Source organism: Carettochelys insculpta, chromosome 8 (assembly GCF_033958435.1).
Source record: "Carettochelys insculpta isolate YL-2023 chromosome 8, ASM3395843v1, whole genome shotgun sequence".
Taxonomy (NCBI): Eukaryota; Metazoa; Chordata; order Testudines; family Carettochelyidae; genus Carettochelys; species Carettochelys insculpta.
The window spans coordinates 59,541,942-59,564,831 of record NC_134144.1 but is presented as its reverse complement, the minus strand read 5'-3'; the positions used below and the strand labels follow the sequence as shown (position 1 = coordinate 59,564,831).

Sequence of the window (22,890 nt, the reverse complement as noted above, 5' to 3'; positions counted from 1 at the left end):
ATGAAGCCTTATGAGTCTATCACTGAACGGAAAGAGAGAGTTTCATGTTTTGCTTAGGATTCTGTGGCCTTGTCTCTCTGGCAAGGTCTCCTCTGTAGAGAAAAGCAGGGCCAAGTTATGGTCCATAAAATGTTATTATATGGACTAGATTTTGAGAAAAGATCAAGTCCAATTTTGGGATCATGTAAGTAACAATATCTCCAAAGGAGCTCAGCATTTTGACTGAGCACTTGAAAATCTAGCCATAGGCTCTTTCGAAAATCTGGTCCTATGTGCTGCTATATGGAAGATCAAAATTAAAGGTTAATTCTGTTAGTTATTCCCTCATGAGCTGGGAATGACTGGTAATATTGAACAGGCAACTCTCTGTCCCTTAAGGAAGGCCATACATCAGGGTACTGTCAAGTAACTCCCAAGGATTTGTTTACAGAACAGCATTTAAGTCACCCTTTAAAAACCAAGTTTATAGCCTTCCTAGGGTGCATGTACAATATCTGAAGTCCCTAGACAAATAAACCGTATGCACAATTATTATGACCCTGGAAATGGAAATATAAGGAAGAATTTTAGTCAATAAAACATAAAGGGAATTGTGAAAAGAGTACATATCAGTTAAACATAGAATATTACAATTGGCCCAGGACTTCTTGTTGCTTTTATTACAGTTTAGAATCCAAATTCTACAAAATGGTCGTAGAATAAAAATAATTTACATCAATGACTTTGTAGTTGAGAAAGACTAAAAAGTAGGCATCTCTGTGAGATTTTTGAACTGCTGTTACTAATTCAAAATGTCATTAACCTGATATGCTGGTTTCCATACTTCAAATGCAAGAAGCAAGAGTTTAATTCATAGCATTCAAGATGTCCTTGTATTCCACACAGGACACAGACAAATCACCAATCCTTCCAGTATCCTGACAAAGGTGGGAGACTAGTGAAACTTTATTTGGTCTTATTTAGAGATAGAAATTAATCTTCATATGATCTCAAAATGCCAAAATGCATTGAGAGTTAACAAAAGTAACTTTTCCCTTCAGCCTGTTCTTACCAAGAAAGAAGATAGGTGGTAAGTTAAGAGTTAAAGCACTAATGGACTCTTCAGTTTCATTGAGCATCTGTGTTCTGATTTTATCTTGCAATACAGTATTTCACATCCTCAGCACAGTCAACAGAGATTTAGTCAATAGTGTCACAGCCTTTGGATGAGGATCTGAATTTTACCAGTATCAAACCGTCATTACAGAGGATAGGTCATATGGGAAACAAAGGAGCACATTAGTAAATTCAATACAAAAAGACTGGGTTGTTTGACTAGCACTGTCATGACTCATTATGGATCACATTTCACTTTCACTACTATCCCGTCTCTTTTATAACTACTATGAAATATTTTTAATAGTATACAGAATATTTATCAGGGAAATAATTTGTTTCGTAATATATGTCAGCACAAAATGTCACAGAATAATCTTGCGTGTTAAAATAACAGCTGTAGCTGGATTAATCTGGTGAGAGTACATGAGTTTAATTTAAAATCACTAGAAAAACATACTGATTTTAAAAAAAGTTTAAAAATTTGCACGTGTAATCCCATATAATCTTCCTGGAATAGAAATGTTTAGATAATACAGCCACAGGTTTGATTTTGTTTCACAACCCAAAATTCTATTACCATGTTCTGCAAAGTAGTAATGGAAAAAAGAGATGATAAAGTAAGTGAGATTTTCATGCAAAATGTCACATATTCATTTTAGTGATGCTACCGGTAAATTGACCCTCTATTTATATTACATAAGCCATTAATTTCATATACACATATACATATTATGCACATATTATTTACATATACACATATTACACATAATTTTGAGATGTATGCCTTTGTTTAAATTTCCAGTTCTTTTAAGATAACCAAACTAAATATTTCATATTTGGCAACATTAATAATAATAACAACAATACTTTCATACCATTTTAGAACTTTAGTAGATTTCTCTTTTAACATAAAGAACAGAAATCCTCTAAATCTTTGAATCATTTAATTTTATGCATTCTTTTGGCATTTCATTTGGGAGTTATGGAGTGTGAAATATGCACCATGATGAGAAAACAATTATCAAGCACACCTGTTGCTTAGGCACATTGTGTTTAAGACAGGCCTGCAGTGGCTATTTTATTCCACTGAGTAATTTCATCTTGGGGGCTTTAAAAGTTGATCTGATGACATGAAATTATGCTTTTATATATAACAAATGGCTATGGCTTTGCTCACTGTGATAACAGTAGAATGGTGCTTTTATTTCTAAGCCAAACTAATTTTCCAGTCTGCACTATAATAAGAGAGATTTCTCAATTTTAATGGGAAATTGAAGGAGTCTTGGCCTAAATATACAAGCTACATAACAAAAAGTGAAACAGGATAATATATACTGAACACAGACATCACCTGCAATATAGTCACAACATCTATTAAATCTTTGATACTAGGCTATGCTACATTCATTAAGAACAATCCCCACAATGTTTATGTGCACTTTATGTAAAGTTTGAAAAAGTGAACAAGTAAAGTCCACTGCTTTCCATTTAATTAAAACCTACTTCATGCCATTCCATTCCAAACAAAGAGCTAATTCTGTATCACATCCCCAAGGAGTAAAGAAATTGTCTGAAGCTAGTCATAAGAAATACAAAAATAAATAGAGCTCATCAAATCTTCCCACATTTCAGAGCCCAGACTAAGGGCTGTCTATAAACAGCTTTCACTCATACTTTGACCGTTTACGCAGGGATTCACATGACAAGATGACATCTTGCATTTCTGTTCAGTAAACACAGCAGGTTGAAAAACCAAGGTGCCCCTGCGTGAAGTGGTTGCTTCTTTTTAAGAAGGATGCGATTATGAGGAACAAAATACAACAGTGGAAGGCTAACAGTAACAGGCTAACACTTGTTACACTTACAAGTTTTGCCAACAAAACCCTGGTTTTGCAGACAAAACTGGTGGAACGTCCACACACAAAATGTAGTTTGTTGACAGTTTGTCAACAAACCTCAGCACTTTTGCCAGCAGCATTCTGCCTCTCAGCCATGAGGCAAAATGCTGCTGTAGACAAAAAAGCTGTTTTGATGCTATGGGAGCCTTCCCTCGACACACAGAGCATCCAGAACAATGGGCAACCCTGTCTGCTGTGCTTCCGGGTAACTGTTATGTTGAGAGAGTGGCTGAGCAGTCTGGCCACTGTCGACAGAGAGGAGCACTCTTCCAATTGGCTTTTATGTGTGGCCACACTCAGTCAACAGAAGTTTTGTTGGGAAATCTCTTCCAACAGTGACTTTTGTCAACATATCACTGTAGTGTAACCATAGCCAAAAAGAAAGAAAATGCATCTTTAAAACATTTTCATAAAAAGTTTAAAGTGCTGGACTTTTCTGAAAAGAATCTGTAAAAATGGTAGCGTGGGCTTCCTTGTTTATTGTCTTTTTGATGAGTCATATTTAAAATGTTCAATTTACAAGTACAATGATACTTCTTTTTCCTAATGATTACCCTTGCATATACACCTTGATCTCTAATGTGCCTATTACTATCAGTAACAAAAGTCCTTATACCCACGGAACCCCATTGTCTGTATCTTATGGCCTCAATGTATCCTCACTGACAACAATTTGCCCCCCAAGGAACTTAGTAAACAATTCTGATGATGGTGATGATGATAATGATGATGTATAAGATGGACTGGAATCTACAAATTACTCAGTCTCAGCTGTACATATTGGTTTGCTGCACTAATGGGTGTAAAAAGCAATAAAATTTTATTTTTGTCACTAAGAGCCTGGTGTAAGTACAGTCCTTCTGTTCTCTTGATCCATACTTCCCATGAGTAACATCCATCTTCATTCATCAGGACTATCCCTGCATATATCTTTCAACTGTTATAATAGATTGTATTCCTATTTCAAAATAATTTATAAATATTACACTAAAGACCATTTATATTTTGCCTCAGAATCGTTTACTCAATTTACTGTTGCTAGTCTCTCTCTAGCAATTTATTGCCAGTTGGGCAGTGGACAAATTTTGCTTTGAGAGGTTTGATCTGAAAAGTGCCTCCATAAAATATCACAAAACCTCATGATTGTGCAGACATGGAAAAGACTTTTAATGCTTTTATTTGGCAACCCTGAAGGCTAACAATCTGTATTACAAGAATGCTGAGGGTCATTTTCACTATGTATCATGTTCTCTGGGATTATATGCTTGGTGAGCTTTATTCAGATCAGAAAGAATCCAGATGCTGAAATAAGAGATGCCAAGCCTGACAAGTAGATCATAGAAACATATACATTAGCAATGTAACTGACCTACCAGATCAGTTAGTCCATCACTCTTCAGATGAAAGATTGTTTATCACTGTACATTTATTAGCGCTGTATCCAGTTTTGTTTCAATGCCCCAAGTGACAAGGCTTCCATCTCTTCTCTTGGGAAAGCTCTTGCAAAACATAACAGGAAGGTTATCCTAACACTGAGATTATTCCGCTGTCAACATGAATAGGACTCTGAGCCAGCAAAGCACTGAACCAAGTACTTAATTTTAAGCCTATGAGGAATATTCACCGGGTTTAAATTTCCAGAAGTGTGAGTGACACTGAGCAGAGTGTCGACAGGATGCCACCACTGGAGAAATCAGTCCCTGACTCTCTGAGGGAATACAATGAATCAGAGTATTGTAAAAAAGCTTAGATGGAGATTACATGGAACCCCTTCCCTCCCAGAGTGTCTATCTTCCTTTTCCATTTGAGAGGTCTCTCTGAATTGAATTGGTCAGTTCATCTGATCAAGGAGCAGTGCTGCTAAGGAGGATGAAAGTCTCAGGGCAGCAGAGCATCAAGCTGGGGCAGAAGGAAACAATTTTCTAGTTGGCATCCATCTTTCCAATGAAGTCATCTTATCTTCTTGCTCTGAGGATATTCCTTCAGGCAAAGGGATTCCAGTTATATGAAGGGGCAGGCAATAGTAGCAGGAGATCTGATCATTAGAAACATATATAGTCAGGTATGTGAACACTGTAAAAACGGCATGGTGAATGCCTGTCAGGTGTGAAGGTTATAGATGTCATGAGACACCTAGAAGACTTTATAGACAGTGATGGAGAGGAGACAGTGGTAGGTAAGAGATTAAAGTCCAAAATCTCAAGGTGACATTCTTTGAAATGCTTTCCATTATGTATGCAGGGACGCCAAGACAGTCAGCACATCAAGGTCTAAGTGTGAGAATGAGAGGATGATATAGGGAGGAAGGATTTAGGTTTATGAGGAACTGAACAGCTTTTTGGAAAACAGTATCCTAGAAAAGAAGGGATGGGTTTCATCTTCCCAAAGTGGAACTACAAGACTAAACAAACATAAATTGAAAAAAAGATTACAGAGGATTTTCAAAAATAGAGGCTGGTGAAATTTGACAGGTGAGGAGGACCTTCTGCTTTGGAACAGACAACCCTTGGGGATGAATTATTAAAGGCAGAACACAATAGAGTAGAGAATAATAATACATGAAAGCAAGCAACTAAATATAGACAAAATGCACAAGTGCTTATATATAATAGACCTCTGAGTTATGCAAAGGTTGTGTTCCTGGTCAAACTAGCATACCTCAACTTTCATGCAAGTTGGGAGGAGCTGGGAACCAGGCGGCAGCCTGGCTGTCAGCTCCCCTGTGCTTGCAGGAGCCAGGAAACTGACCACCATTGGTGTGATGGTCAGTTTCCTGGCTCCCAGAGTGGTGTGGAGCCAGAAAACTGACCAGCACATCACTCACGAGCTCCCAGCCATGCAGTCGCATTAACCTGAGATATGTGCAAGTAAGTGCACGTACCTTGAGGTTCCAATGTAAAATACGATATGTCTAAATACTAAGGCTATGGTTACACTATAGTACTCTGTCAACAGAAATCACCTGTCAGAAGATATTTCCCAACAAAACTTCTGTTGACAGAGTGCAGCCACACACAAAAGCAAATCAGCAGAGTGCTCCACTCTGTTGACAGAGCAGCCAGACTGACAAAACAGGCACCCAGAAGTACCGCAGATGGGGCTGCCCATTGTTGTGGTTACCCTGCCTGTTGAGCGAAGCTAGCTGGGGGCATTTACACAGCTTTCTTTGTTGACAGAAACTGTTGACAGCAACCTTATGCCCGAAAGCTTTGAGGCAGAATGCTGATGGCAAAAGTTCTGTGTTTTGTTGAAATACTGTTGACAAAAACCATTTTGTGTGCGACACTCCACAAGTTTAGTTGCCAAAACAGGGGTTTTGCCGGCAAAACTTGTTAGTGTAACCATAGCCTAAGAGGGTGAACCAAACAGCCTAGCATTAAATGAGGATTTTGATATAACAGTCACTGTGGAAACTTGATGAACTAAGGATAATCAGTAGGCCTTGGTAATACTAGGGCACAAAACAGATGGGAATGATAAAGTAGGTTCTGCTGGTTGGGGAGTGGCATTGTATGTTTAAAAACAAAAAAAGTGAAAATCTTGAAAGAATGAAGCTATGTCATGGAATCTCTATGGACAGAAATTCTATGGTTCAATAATAAATAGATAGCAACAGAAGTAGACTACTACCCATCACTCAAGTATAGCGATGGTGACTGCAAAATGCAAAGGGAGGTGAGAGAGATGACAGAACCAGAATACATAATAATAAAAGGTTATTTCAACTATACTTATATTTACTGGATAAATGTCATCTAAGGACATGATTCAAGATAAAATGTATGGATACCATGAACGATTTATTCTTGGAGAAGCTTGCCCTGGTATCCAAAAGAGGAAAGACAATTGTTAATTTAGTCCTAACCAGAGCACAGGACCTTATCTCAGAGGTAACTATAGTTGAACCACTTGGTAATGGGACCATAATGTAATTCTATTTAGCATCCTTGCAGAAGGCAAAATACCAGATAAACCCACTATTGTAACATTTAACTTTAAAAAGGTGAATTTTACAGGAATGAGAATGCTAGGCAGAAAGAAATTGAAAAGAGCTCTCAAAAGGATAAAATTCCCAAGCAGCTTAGAGAGCACTGAAATACGCTAGAATAGGGACTCAGACTATACTCCAGATAAAAAAATAGATAACAGGAGGACTACAAGAATGCCACCATGCTTATCAGCAAAATAATGGAGGCTGTCGGCTATGTTCAGATTACAGCAATGTGTCAACAGAAGTTTTTGTTGGAAGAAATCTTCTGACAAAACTTCTGTCGACAGATCGTAGCCAAACTGCCAAGCAGATAGCTCTGTCAACAAGGGCCAAGCGGAAATACAGCAGACAGGGTTGCTCAGTGTCCAAGAAGCCCTGTCTGTTGACAGAAGTCCCCCAAGAACATTCAGACCAGCTTTCTGTTGACAGATCTCTGTAAACACCGGTGTTATGTGTCCTGGAGAGCAGGATAAGACTATCGACTAATGTGCTCCATTCTGTCGATTTAGTTTTGACAGAATGCCTTGGGAATCTGGATGCTCCCCGGGTTAGCATTTTGTCAACAAAACCATCTAGTGTAGACATACCCTCAGTGGCAAAAAGGCTGCCTTTAAAAATTGGAAGTAAAATCCTAAATCAGGGTGCTGGAACAATTTTTATAGTTGGGGTGCTGACAGTTGTTGTACCAAACTGGAAACCCTGAATGTAACGGAAACCACTTAAAAACAGGGAGTGCTGCAGCACGTCCTCCCCACCCCAGCTCACCTAGTTCTAGCTCCTATGTCCTAAATGAGAAAAATTGGTTGGAGCACAAACTGTGACAAGTAAAACAAGACCAGTTCAGAGAAGCTAAATAAACTCTTTGCATAAGTGATGCAGGGGAGATATTGATAGCAGAGTGATTCTTTTTGAGTGATAAAGCTGAACTACTCCCCAAAATGATGTATCAATAGAAAAGGTTTTAGATTAAAAAAACATAAACCAGTAAGTCACCAGGACGAGAAGATCAAGTTGATAAAGTATACCTGGGTTTTCAGAATGCCTTAACAAGGTCCCATAGCAGAAGCCCCTAAGGAAATCAAGTAGCCTTGAAAGAAGGGGCCTTACCAATCTATTGTTGAGCAGGTCTACAAACATGTGCACAAGATAATCCAGTGTACATAATGGACTTTCAGAATGCCTTTGACAAGGTCCCACACCAAAAGACCCTTAAGTAGAGTAAGCAGTCATGGATAACAGGGAAGCTCCTCTCACAGATCACTAACTAGCTGAATCATAGGAAGGAGAAGGGAGGACTAAACTGGAGTTTTTCACAGTGTAGAGTGGTGGACAGCGGGGTTATCCTGGAGGATTTCAAAGCCTTGAAATGGCTGAAACAAAGTTAGTGATCTCGTTCCTAAAAATGCCTTTGGAATGTAGATATGCATGAGGGAGGGTCTAGACAGTGGGCACGCTATCCAGTCTGAACGATGCAGCTTTCAGCACATATTGGTATGGTTATTTAGGTAATCTCTGAGTTTGTTTTCTCCTTCTCAAACATCTACATTTTAAAGTACCCATATATTCTGCATATTCATTCAATAGAAGCCAAAATAACGTTTCTTTTAATCATCTGTACACAGAACACCATCATATCTCAAGATGTCTAAATGTAAGGTCAGACTCTGGGCCATTCATTTAATCTACTTCTTTCAGGTCTTAAACAATTAAACACCCTATAGTTCTTCATACATATAACAATGTTGTGTGAACAATTTACCCTTTTTTTCCTACATTGCCAACTATGTCCATCTGAATAAGTGTATTTCCCTTCAAAGACATATTTTAGAGCACATTCTTCAAATCCTCACAGAAGTCCATAAAAAAGGTTATTACCTACATTAAGGTAAGAATTTAACAATATGGCTGCAGCATTATGGACAAATTTTAGGTATACAATTAAACAATATGGGAGATCCACAAAAAATTAATACAGCCAGGAAGTACACAAGGCTAAACTGGATCTTTCAAAAGTCTTTGCTTTGTTCTTGAGCTGCTAAAGTGACATTTATAAAGATGAAGATAAGAACTTAAGAATGGCTACCCTGGGTTAGACCAAAGTTCCATCTAGCCCGCATCCTGTCTTTCGACAGTGGTCAATGTCAGATGCCCCAGAGGGCATGAACTGGTGGTCAAGTGATCTCTCCAGCCTTCCATTTGCAGCGTCTAACAAACAAGCTAGGGACACTGTTCCTCCACATCGTAGCTAGTAAATATTGATGGACTCATCCACCATGAATTTATCTAGTTCTTTTTTGAACCCTGTTAAAGTCCTGGTCTTCACAACATCCTCTGGTAAGGAGCTCCCTGGGTTGACTGAGCACTGCATGAAGAAAAACTCTTTCTTTGTTTTAAACCTGGTACCTATTAATTTCATTTGGTGACCCCTAGGTTCTTGTATTATGGGAACAAGTAAATAACTTTTCCTTATTTACTTTCTCCATACATGTTATGATTTTATAGACTATGATCATACCCCACCCTTAGTCTCCTCTTTTCTAAATTGAAAACACCAATCTTTTTAATGTCTCTTCACATGGCACCCATTCCAACCCCCTAATCCTTTTGTTGACCTTTTCTGAACCTTTTCCAATGCCAAGAGATAGTTGATTGAGATCAGGAGACCACCTCTGCACAAAGTACTCAAGATGTGGGTATATCATGGATTTATACAGAGGAACTAAGATATTCCGTGTCTTATTCTCTACCCCTTTTTAATGATTCCTAACATTCTGTTTGCTTTTTTGACTGGTGCTGCACATTGAGTGGATGTTTTCAGAGAATTATCCAGAATAGGATGACTTAGTTGGGGTTGATCATGCTTTAGGAAGGGGGCTGAACTAGATGACCTCCTGAGATCCCTTCCACCCCAAGAATTCTGTGATTCTATGATCCACTGAGTGTCCCCCTTCTCCCATCATTCCATCTGACCCTTGAAAATAACTCAGGGACCCTGAGAAGCTGGAAGAAATAGAAGATAGGAAAGTTTTTGAAAAAAAGAGAGTTGCTGAAGGACGGGTCTTTGGCTTTCCAGTGCACTATAAGGCTTCTGTGCACTGGCTATGTTCTCAACTGGCCATCCACTGAGAGTCCTCCTCTTCGGTGACTGCATCCAATCCCTGAAAATAACACAGGGACCCTGACTGTATTCTCAATGTTAGAAGAAAGAGGATAGAAAAAGTCTAGGAAAAAACAAATTTTGATTTCCCTCTTCACAGCACAGACATTGCCAACATGGGTGATGGCAGTGAAATATCATATACTAAACTTGTACCAGAAACAGGAATCTCAGCTGGCCCTCCTCCCTATGTTTGGGGGTGTTGAAGCATGATGACAGGTAGGGGACTTCCCCCTATGAGCAGCAAGCACCACTGGTCCCTTGCTAGGGGTGGGGGTTCTGTACCTTAGCCTCCGGGGGACACTTCCCCCCAGCGGCTGCAAGCCTCACAGGTCCCTTGCCTGGGGTTTGTGGGGGGTTCAGTGGTCCCCCCAGCTATCTTAGCTATTGGAGAAGACTTCCTCCCCAGTGGCTACAAGCCCCTGAATACCTTAGCTGCTGAGGGAAACTTTCCCCTGGTGGCTGCAAGTCCCTGTAATACTTTCCAGCCCTTGGAGCCCTAAACGTGTGCAAGCTATGACATGGTGCTGCCTGGCAGCATGGTCATCATTGAATGGCAGGCACGTCCTTTTCTTGAATGGGGCCTGTGGGGAGGGAGAGGTGTTCACTCACGAATGTAAACTGCCGAGAAGTTTCTTGGCATCTTATGCAAGCACGAACCCCACAACAGCCTTGTTGCCATGTGGTGTTGCAGGGCAGGGGTTGGCGCCAGGCAGTGTAGAAAAAAAATAATAAATGTAGAGACAGAACCACAAACTCCCTGCAGGGGCTATTTGTAATGGGTAGATGCACTCACAGAGCTAACAGCAAAGAAAGAAAGACATTTCTCAGGCTCTCATACAAACATAAGCCCACAGCCATGGTCCTGCTGCTCCCGCTGTGAAATTCATGCTGTTCCTGTTACCTAATTCTGGTGTACCTGGAGAGCAGCAGCCAGAGCAGAGCATTGCGAGTTACATAAGGGACACCTCTGGAGGCTAATAAATTTAATTTTAAAATGTGGTGTTTCCACCCTGGCCTTTAATTAAAACTTTTGAATTCGAACTTGATGGTATACCAATCAGGTAACGACGATATCGTAATCTTGATATTAGTGCTCCCTAAATCCAGCTAATGGTATTTAAAGGGAAGACAGTTACGTGGTAATATTGAGCTGCCTGCCTTAAATTCAAATTTATCTCGTAGTGTAGATGTAGCCTTTGAGAGCTCCTTTCAAAGAAATCCAAATCTCAGCCTATCTAACAGTCACTCCTCACGTGTGGTCACCGGCGGACTACATGTAACATGTAGCTAAAACTGAGGTTCTGATGTTTCCTTCTATACACTTCCCAAAGGGACAGACATACTCTCTAACCCCATCCTCCCCCAGATAAAGGAATGGGGATCAACTGGACAGGTGCCCCTCATTAGTGCCAGGGATCCTGGTCTTGTCTGTTGCTGCTTTTCACATGGAACTGAAGTGAATGCACCTCTAAAAGGGGAGATCTCTTCCACAAATCTGTCTCAGCAGGTCCAGGATAAAGAGGGATGGATAACAACAAAAACTAGGTGCCCCAGCACTTACTTATTTTGTCTACACCTAATGCCAGCTTTATAAATGACTTCCAGCAACAAGAAAGCATGTCTCAAGAGAGTCTCAAAATGAACTCAGCTACAGTACGAAAAGGTGATAGAGCAGAGACTGAATTACTTCCAGCTCCTGGAAACTCTGGTTTTCATGTCAGAGTTTGGGTCGCTTATTCTCTTCAAGACAGGAATGAGATTTCCCCTGTGTGACATGCACTGCCGGCAATGGACACACTGAAGTTTCTAGTGCCAAAGAATTAATGTAGCAATCTGCATAATCAAATCCCCCAGATAAACACAGTCATTTCTTGTTCAGTACTATCAGTCCCTAGGATTTAATGAATAATTATATTTATCCAAAATTCATGAAAATGTAATAGTTAATAACTATTTTACAGTGAAGCCTTCTTAAAATTGTCATTTAAACCTCCTTTGCATGAAATTTACTAAATCTGAAGTAATCAGTTTTTCTTTTTGGTCTGCATGTGAAACATGAGGAAAAACGGCACAGTGCATTCAGCATTATATAAGGAACATGCTCTGCACTCAAATTTAAATCACTTGTACCACATACTTAAATTATCATTGTGAGTTATGTTTTCCTCTTGTTTATAAGCAGAAACCAAACAGACTGTGAAGGTTTTGTTTAAAGTCAAAGGCAGTAAAATAACCTATGATACTGGTGATTCATTATTTTGAAAAGCATTTATGCTGACTGATGCAAGGTTTCAATACCACTGAAATGTAACTGGAAGAAATCCATACTTCAATTCAAATATCTGATTGCAGAATAATCCACTGAGAACATGCAATCAAGTCACTGATGAGATACATGATAATTACAGGGGAAAAAAACAGCTAAGAGTAGCTCTTAATTGTGTTCCTCCTCTGCAGTCATTTGTATGAAAATAGTATTGTGTAATATAAATCAACAATAAAGGATGATACACAGTATTTTTATATGTTTGAGTAAATGAGTAGCACAAATACAACTAACTTTGAATAGGATTTGTGAGGCTATGCTGGGATTCTCAAAACCCTCAGGTTGCGTCTACACTAGTAAGATCTTTGGAAAAAACAGGGCCTTTTCTGAAAGAAACCATGGAGCATCTACACACAAAATCCACTCTTTAAATCTGAAATCAAAAGCTCGCAGCACTTTTACCAGTGGCCCTCTTCCCCTCCCAGATGAAGAAGAGCACCTTTTTCTGTAAGATTCTTTCAGAAAAAAATCATGCGTAGATGCCCCAGGAGCCCTTTTTTCAAAAGAGCAGTCCTTATGGCACCAGGCTTTTTGATCCCTGGTCCGTTCTTTTCAAAGGGTGGGGGCTGTGTGGACGCTCTCTATTGAAAGAGTGGATTGAGTTTTGATCTGTTTTTTTTCATGTGGACATCCTCTTTCAAAAGCTTTTTTGGAATACATCTTCTGGTAGAACTTCTTTTAAAAGATCACTGTAGTGTAGACGCAGCCACAGAGTTAGTGTCCTTTGAAAATCCCAACTCTAAATTACAGGGCACATGTTTCTAAGTTATTTAGATGCTTTTCAGAATTTATAACTGTGTACAAACACGTAAAGCAAAAAGAGTTACTGATTATATAATTTCTCTAAACTCAACCATATCTTTAGAAAATCAGAACAATTCAAGCAGGGAATAGTGCTTAATAAATGAAGGTGGATTTTGGACTCCACTCTAAAACGCGTGGATCAAAAACCTACTTTAGACTAGGGTATCTAAAGAGTGTCTCTCGACCCATCAGTGGGTCCTACAAAGGTTCCAGATGGGTCAGCATGAACAGATGGCAGATCACTTTCCACATATCCCCCCAAGATCTCCACTCTGCACTGGGCCAAGATTAAGATTGTAGTGTCAGGGTGGAGGGTACACGTACAGTGCAGTGGGCTTGTCTACGCACATGCTGGCACTTTGAAGTCTGACACTTTGAAGTTGCCATGGGGGAGAATTAGCCTAATGAAGTGCTGCATATTCACTGCAGCACTTCATTAGTAAACTCCCTTCACCCTGATTAACATGCCCAATTCAAAGTTGGGAGCAAGTGTAGACCCAGCCAGAGGGTCAAAAACACACACAAAATGCAGCTGATAGGTCTTGGTATAGTGCTTTTCAAACTTTTGTACTGCTGAGCCATTTCACACACAAGCCTTTGACAGTGACTCCCTTTATAAACTAATAACACTTTTTTATTTTACATTATTATAAATGCTGGAGGCAACACGGAATTTGGCAGTGGACCAGTATGTGCTGGCTAGCATGTTTATATAGCATATTAGTTCTAGGTATATTACCCGTTGCAATGTCGATGCATGTGTGTTATTGTACATTAAATGCAAATAATATTAAGGACAAGTATTAAGCAATTACAGAGCCTAAATGGGCTTATACCTTTACTGTAGCCCTCTCTATGCACTTATGCTGGTAGATCATAACACCATGTACTAGCTGAAGTAAACTTTTGTTTAAGTAGATAGGTAAGTCATCAGGATAAGAAGATACATGTGCTTTATCCTAGAAAGAGATAGGGAGTTTTTCCCACAAGCTAGTACTAGAATATCCCACAGAATGATGACAAGTTATGATTTGTTCTACCCGGATGCAAATCCAGACAATATCTTGACACACCAGTACCCAGAATGCTAGTATCCAAAACAAAAATAAGGGAAGGAAGAGAACAAGTTAATGAACTGGGACAAAGTGACAGGTTGAATTTTAGCAACATGTAAAGAAATATGTGGTGATATCATTCTATAAACTCTACCAGATGAAATGTGAAGCTTTGGGAGTACAACATCCATGTAAGATGAAAGTCATAATGCTGCACAAGATGGCTTTTCAGAGACTGGCATTCTATAAAACCTTTTTCCTGTACTATATTAATATTGGCTTATAGCAATAAACCTGATTGACACTGGTTATTTGGTCTATCGAGTATGTTTTATAATGAACCAAAATGTGGTTAAGGAATTGATTATACAATTTATCAACATCCACATGCAGCCAAATGTACAGAGATTCCTCATGGAACCTGCGAAGTGCTAACTCCACAGGTTTTGAGGGAGTTGTGGCCTCCTGCTTGCCTGTACGCACATTATGCACATGCATTATATGAATGGGAACATCAGAGCATTTAAGCCACAGCCCTTTTAAATAGTTATGGTGTTTGACCTCAACTCAAGGAAGCATTATGATTGAAGCATGTATCTGAGCACATACTTGCATATGCTCCTGAACAGGGGTAACTTAAACAAGCTCCTAATAGCTTTTCTGAATCTGGGCTTAAGAATATAATTCAAAAAGTGTACATCAGTTTGACACCTCCTATGGGAGACTAATCACTAGGAGCCTAATTAAGAGAACTGAGTAATATCCTTCTGAAATATCTTTCTGCAATTCTTAAAATCTAAGCTCGTGAATCAGACTCTACTGGGAAAATTAATTTGGAAGATAAGTTAAATGTTGGTAAATCACAAATTTAAAATTCTGGGTTTTTTGCAAATAGTATTGGAAGCTATCTTTATCAAAAGTTCTTTACTGACTGAAATACATTGACACTTTTCTTTTGATTGTTCCCTGGGCTCAAAATATGTAGATATCCTATTTCAGCTGTTCAATAGCAACACTTTTGCTGTCAGAGAGAAGACCTGGAGTTTAGGAATGACCATAGTGCCCGTTCTCACTTAGCCAATAAAGACTAAGCAAGCAAAGTCAGAAAAATTCTGCAGATATGAAGAGCCAGCCTACTAAACCATGGAGAGGCAACAATGATAAATGAAACAACTTCATATAAGCTAAGCATAAAAAAAAACATATTAGAGCATCTATTCCTTTTTGCTACCAATAATGGCCCATTCTCTTCAGTATATTCCATGGCACTTGTAGCAGTCCAGACTCAAATAACTTTAGTCATTAGACAGACACAAATTCCAATATGTGCCATCCTAAGGGCCAAATTTCATCATCATATATAGAACGTGGAATACCTGGTGATTTCCATAGCGTTTCATTCACGCTTTTACATAGGCCAAATTCAGCAACCTCATGTACCTTTCTTTGATCTCAAGGAAGAATGTGAGAATAGGTCACTCTACATCTGAGTTCTTGACTGTCTCAGAAGAGGTAAATAAAATATTGTTTTGGGTCTACATAATATATTGAGTCACTGGAGCAAATATGGAGAAAGCTAAATAGACTGATTTCCTACTCAGAAAATTATGCTTTGTTTTCCATCAAATAGAATATCATGGAAATATTTTTGCCTTCCTGAAGGAATAATGAACCCATATGTCATCCCATTTATCATCCTGAAGAGGCACCTCAAAAATTAAGTTATATTCCTCAAATACACTTCTCTCTCCACATTTGCACAGAATGTACAGCCAGAGCATGCTGGTGCACACCTTCAATTTCAAACAGTATCAGATGATAGATAACAGACTTTCTTCTCATATATTATGTCCATCAGCTGTCATTGCTTGCTTGTAACATTATCTTAAAAATATATTATGTAATTGCACTGAATCTAAATTTAGCAGATTCCAGATGGAAATGTTTCTTCCTACCTGAAGAAGAAGGTCAGAAGCTGGTTTGACCCTTTGTTGGAAAAGCACATTTAGCATTCGATTCTGTTGTTCCAAATCAAAAACTCTTGTTTTCAGCTTTATACATTCTTCTCTCAGATCCTACAGCACAGGCGAAAATAGGAGGATTAAGGAAAAATGCAGTGGATTTTTTGAAAATGTTTTAAGGAATAGGAGGCTTAAGAAGACACAAAGGAGTAAGTTTTTAAAAATAGCACAAATGCATGAGAAAAAAAACTATTGCAAACTTCCTTAGTGTTTTGATCATCGAAAGATAATATTTAACATACAGGAAATCTGAAATATTAGTTGCAGTACATATGCCTTTGGAGTGCAATGTCCGTTAGACCTTAGCAGCAGTGTGTTTTATTGCATCAACATGGCCATAAAATTAATCATAAAACAGAAGAATACTTGTATTTTCAGAGAACTGAACTGTGTCTTTAAGCACAGTCCTAATATACCATGGGGTGTTTTGTAAGCTACACCCCATTATAAGAATAGATCAAGAAGGCTCCTCCAAGATCCATTCTCCTCTCTGCTTCTGCTTGCTCTGCAGCAGTGGTATCAAGAGCAAAGTCTATCACCACCCATGCAGGCTCATCTGTGCTGGCTTTTGCATCAGAAACGGGGTCAGTAATTGTGAAGACCCTTCACTTTCCATTCCTCTTTCTGTCCACCAACTCCAAACTAGCCACTCTAGAGGTAGCTTGGCCGCAGACAGAGCTTGATGAGCCTGCTACAGCCTTGGCGAAAGAAGCTCATCACAAGTTTTAAAGCTTCACCCTGTGCAACTGCCAATAAGGGCCACCACTTGTAACATGATGATCCCAGCTGGGTTGTCTACAGCTAAGATTGTACCTGAGATCTCTGGTTCTTAGAACATGAATCCCTGATCTCAAAAGGACAGGTCAATTAGCCAAAGGTTACGTTTCACAAAGTCACCTGTAGAATGGGACAGAGCCCCACATTGTGTCAGCTATATTCATTCCCCAGGTCTTCTAAAGGGTTTTCAAACAATTCTCACTCCCCTTTATGCTTTAGGTGGCCACAAAATCCCAGTCACAGTTCAGAACTGAGTGAATGGAAGTCTGATAAACTATGAAACCAAGTATGTGATTTTTTTACATAGCCAGCATGATTCTACACCAAACTATATTTCAGCCATAAAATGTTATGGGGCAGTTTTGGGAGTGAAGCGATCTATGATAATTTTTTTAAAGAGAATTTGTTGAGTAATTTAGCCCTTTAGTTTGATCTACTTTAAAATTGCTATAATCTAATGGGAATTGTTATGGATCATAAGATTATTAGAAGATGTCTGTCTCCATGCATCTGAGACCCTAAAGCACTTCAAGCATTGCTTAAATGTAAATAAATGAGTAGACTGACTGAAATGAAGTATGTACTTAAGTGCTTTGCTGGACTCAGACCTATGTGCAGATCCTGAATGCTCTTTTTGCAGTCACCATTCAGTTTGCAAAATATTAATCAAAATAAAGCACTTTACTAGACCCACAATTTATGCAAAAACTGCTTTATCCTCTAGTGCTGCAGCAAAGCCTGCAACCAAATACCTGAAGAAACATGACCTAACAAAAGCTTTATTCTCAGAGCTTCAGTGGCATCTTTGATCCTGGTGATACACAGTCTATGATGTAAATATTAGCTATGTTGGGCTACGTCTACATGTGAAGCCTACATCGAAATAGCTTATTTCGATGTAGCAACATCGAAATAGGCTATTTCGATGAATAATATCTACACGTCCTCCAGGGCTGGCAACGTCGATGTTCAACTTCGACGTTGAGCGGCACCACATCGAAATAGGCGCTGCGAGGGAATGTCTACATGCCAAAGTAGCACACATGGAAATAAGGGTGCCAGGCACAGCTGCAGACAGGGTCACAGGGCGGACTCAACAGCAAGCCGCTCCCTTAAAGGGCACCTCCCAGACACAGTTGCATTAAACAACACAAAATACACAGAGCTGACAACTGGTTGCAGACCCTGTGCCTGCAGCATGGATCCCCAGCTGCCGCAGCAGCAGCCAGAAGCCCTGGGCTAAGGGCTGCTGCCCACGGTGACCATAGAGCCCCACAGGGGCTGGAGAGAGAGCGTCTCTCAACCCCTCAGCTGATGGCCGCCATGGCGGACCCCGCTATTTCGAAGTTGCGGGACGCGCAACGACTACACGGTCCCTACTTCGATGTTGAACGTCGAAGTAGGGCGCTATTCCTATCCCCTCATGGGGTTAGCGACTTCGACGTCTCGCCGCCTAACGTCGAAGTTAACTTCGAAATAGTGCCCGGCACGTGTAGCTGTGACGGGCGCTATTTCGAAGTTAGTGCCGCTACTTCGAAGTAGCGTGCACGTGTAGACACGGCTTTGTTATATATTCCACAGCAAGGGCAGGAGGAACCAATGTTTGATCAATTAAAAATAAAAAAAAACCATGCAAATACATTTTAGCATCAATTATCTGAGTGCATACTGCAAATAATAGCAAATGAAAAGACAAACAAAAGAAGTATTTGAAGGAATGGCTTCCACCAGTGCCTTTCATTGCTCCACTCATCTGCATTTCTGCGCTACAACAGAAAGTGGTTACTTTTCTTTAAACATTTTTATATTCCAATGGAACTTCAAATATTAAAGTGTTTGGTACATGGAACAAAACCTGACAAGTATTCTAAACCACATGGGTCTAAATTGGTAGTAGCACACAGGCATGCTAAATACAGCATAGTGAGTTAATTTTTCATACTGCTCTCCCTTCAGCAGCAGGACTGAAATGTTTGTTGATTACACAGTATTTTGAATAAACATCACTCAAGCATAAGATGTAAACTGGCCTCACAGTACAACTTGGTTGAAAATATATTTGAATACCAATTTCAGATATGGGCATAGGACCTCCTTTTTTGGCCCTTTTAGAAAACACAGGAGTCTGCCACGAAATGGATTTGAGTGGGGTCCAGGCAGACTATGATTGAAAATCTCTGCACAGGGGGCAGTTTATGTTGCAAGACATGAGATCAGCAAAAATCAGAAAGGATTGCAATTCTCCTGGCAGTTGTGTGAGCAAAAAACTGCAGGAACATATATTCCCACAAAAATGTAGCCACTCTGCTCAGTTTCTTTAAATTTAGAACAGCTGCTACCCTCTGGCACTGCCTAAGTACCTTTATTTTTCATCACATGGTGGAGAAACAGACCTCTGGCTTCCAATATGCTTGTCTGTCAATAGCATTAACAATGTATTGACCCACAGAGGTGCATGAACCTGATGAGGTAGAGGCTCAAAGTGGGAAATTATAGTCAGAAGCAACTAAAGTGCCTGTCCACAGCAGTCCCAGTTCTTATCTAGAGTGTACTGTAGCCAGCACAGAGAATACAAAAGACCACACAATGAGAAAGTCTTGTCCTGAGACCACAGGAAACACGCTGAAATATCTTTACTTTGAGACATATCACTGGATGAGTGATGAACTTATTTTCCCTGGATATGTTAGTAGGATAGTGCTTATTTTAAGTGGTTCTAAAGCTATTGAAGCAATATAATTAGTGCCTTCTAAAATGACAAAGCAATGATGCCTATTTGAGGTGTACTGACATCCTAAGGCCTTAATTCTCCGTGTGAAAAACTCTGCTAAAAACTCTCTCATCGATTTCCTTATGTGGGACAGTATTTCTCATTGGGGAAGCATGAACACCAAAGTTCCTCTTTACATGGCTTTCACAAATAATCAATGAAAACTGAACCCTCTGGGTTATTGTGAATGTTAAATACTGACTCACTGAAGAGGAAAAATGCTTCATGGGAACTGACAAGTTAATACAATATTGCAGTCTCATACTATGTCTAAACTTGCCAGTTTTAGTGAAAAATGCCTGGGTTTTTTGTTAAAATCACTCTAGCGTTTTCACTGGAAAGCCACATTTTGCACTAAAACTGCTGAGATTCAGTGCAAAAGTAAAACCACCCCACTGAGAGTCTTTTTGTGGTGATGTTCCAGTGTAAGTTCTTGATTACTTTTAATGGTCTAATTGCCCTCTGGACTGGAGCTTTCCAAGGATGCAGAGCAAGCGTGGCCAAAACTCAGCAGCCCTGCCTACAAATACGCACCCCTCCCATTTAGCTCTGTTCTGACAGCCAGTGTGGTCACTGCTCTGGGAAACAAAACAAATCATTATTGTGTAATGCTCCTGTTACCACCCACAATGTAAACAGAGACAGGCAGACAGAACATGCTGTACAAAGTCAGGGAGGGAAGTGGCAGCTAAAGTCAGGGTCTCAGGACCGGTTGCTTCAGGAGGTTGTCTCGCATGCACATACCCACCCCTGCCACAGTAATGATTTGTTTTGTGCCCCAGAGCAGTGCACAGTATGATAGCTGCTACAATGCACTCCCCTCACCTGTGATGCAAGTGCTGCAAATGTAAACATGCGCTGATGCCTGTGGAGAATAATGTGACTAAAAATCAGTGCTTTTCTGTCACAGACAAAACTGTCAATGAAAAAACTTTAGGTGTTGACGTAGCCTGAGCAATATGGCCTCTCAAACCTTTCATTTTAAGAGCTAAACCTGGGAAGTTTATATGCCTCCAGCTTCAGACTTTTTACTGAAGAGGAAGCTTAAAATGTGGCACATTACCAGCCAAGAGGCAATAAACTGTTCCAGTGCTAGTGCCGTGCAGAGAAGTGAAGAAACGTATTTATAGCAAATTAACATATGAGTATTTGTGTAAAGGTGCAATGCCAGGTTATATGATAGTAAAATGGTAAAATGATCAGTAGGCATGCTGTGTCATAATTAACAAACCCTGAAGTAGTTCATTATGCACATTCCCGATGACAGAACAAGTGGCTATATGAAATGTGATACTGCACATCTCTCTCTCTCTCTCTGAAATGTAGCATCTGAATGTCTCACAATCTTTTGGGTGTTTCTCCTTACAGCACCCACTGCACTGTTCTGCAATACCAGAACTATTTTCTGCCAGCTGGGAAAGAGTGCCTTTCTTTTGAATCCATGTCCTCTATTGTAATGCTTAGTCCTACCCACACATTCACCACACAAAGCCCTGAAGGTCACCTGTGGCACCAGCTAACAAGTGTAAGGGATTTAAAGATCAGAAAGGGTTCATGTGGATCCTAGAACATAGCACGTGGATCAGCACTTGCCTGCAGGGGCTTTGGCGTAGTAGGGTAATAAGCAAAGATCAGATCTATGATCAATCAGCAGTTCCAATGTCACAGTGTTGTTCAAGATGTTAAGGAAAACTGAGACCCAACCATCCAGCCGTATTTTCTCAACTGATCAATAGGAATCTCTGGATGGAAAACTCACATGGGCTACGTCTACACTAGCCAAAAACTTCGAAATGGCCATACAAATGGCCATTTCAAAGTTTACTAATGAAGCGCTAAAATACATATTCAGCGCCTCATTAGCATGCGGGCGGCCGCGGCACTTCGAAATTGACGTGGCTCGCTGCCGCGCAGCTCGTCCAGACGGGGCTCCTTTTCGAAAGGACCCCGCCTACTTCGAAGTACCCTTATTCCTATCTACTCATAGGAATAAGGGGACTTAGAAGTAGCCAGCGTCCTTTCGAAAAGGAGCCCTGTCTGGACGAGTCACGTGGCGCGGAGCCGCTTCAATTTTGAAGCGCTGCGGCCTCCTGCATCCTAATGAGGTGCTGAATATGTATTTCAGCGCTTCATTAGTAAACTTCGAAATGGCCATTTTGAAGTTTTTGGCTCGTGTAGACACGGCCATGGGGTGCACAAACAGTCCATGCAGTTTGCTCCATGGTGTGGTGAAACACAGCTCCTTAGAGCCGCACACTTGGAGCACCCTCTGCCTGTTCTGTGCAAGCACCTCACCACTTGGTGGGGCAAGAGCAGGGCAGCAGTGGCTCTGTCTCCGAGCCGGTGCGGCCCCGAGCCTGCGCGGCCCCGAGCCTGCATGGTCCCGGCAACTACAGCCTGGCTTGGCTGCAGCTTGCCTTGCATGGCCCCAGCAGCAGCTCTGGTGAGTCACCAGGAGTATGCGCAGGGGTGCCTGTCTCTGGGGGGAGGGAAGGAGGAGGGCATTGTTAGAGCAGGTGGGGCTGTGGTGAATAAGGAAGGACAACAAATGATCCTTCAGTTACATTGGACACCACTGTTCTCAGGTGTTAACATGGGCAACTGAAAGGAAACACTGTGTAGCAGCAGTTCCCCAGTTCCTACCTTTTTTCCTAGGCTCCTTCCCATGTCTTGCCACATAGGAAACCCCAGCAGCAGGCTACAAAGTGTTCAGGGGATGCCACCTCCCGTGTGGAGTTTCAAAATACCACCTCCCTCTTTTCCTTGGGGAATTACAAAGGGTTAATTCTGCTATGTTGAGTTAAGCCATCCCAGGATACCAGAATGGTACAGTGAACTGTTCCATATCCGGCACTCTATTATTCAGAACTCTCAAATAACTGGCATTTTAACCATGAGTACATTTTAGTTATGTTTTCCATATGTACAGTATAGTGAAAGTAAATACACATAAATACAGCAAATACAGCCTACAATACCACTGCTGATGG

The 22,890-nt window shown here is 40.4% G+C and overlaps 1 protein-coding gene across 2 annotated transcripts in view; it reads right to left on the bottom strand.

Moving 5' to 3' along the window:
- NCKAP5 (NCK associated protein 5) overlaps positions 1 to 22,890 on the bottom strand; it is a 408,546-nt gene that overhangs the window by 114,977 nt on the left and 270,679 nt on the right. For both annotated transcript variants that reach the window (XM_075001775.1, XM_075001776.1), the window contains one exon: positions 16,288 to 16,407. In XM_075001775.1, the coding sequence (XP_074857876.1) occupies positions 16,288 to 16,407 (120 nt within the window). The remainder of the gene's footprint in view (positions 1 to 16,287; positions 16,408 to 22,890) is intronic.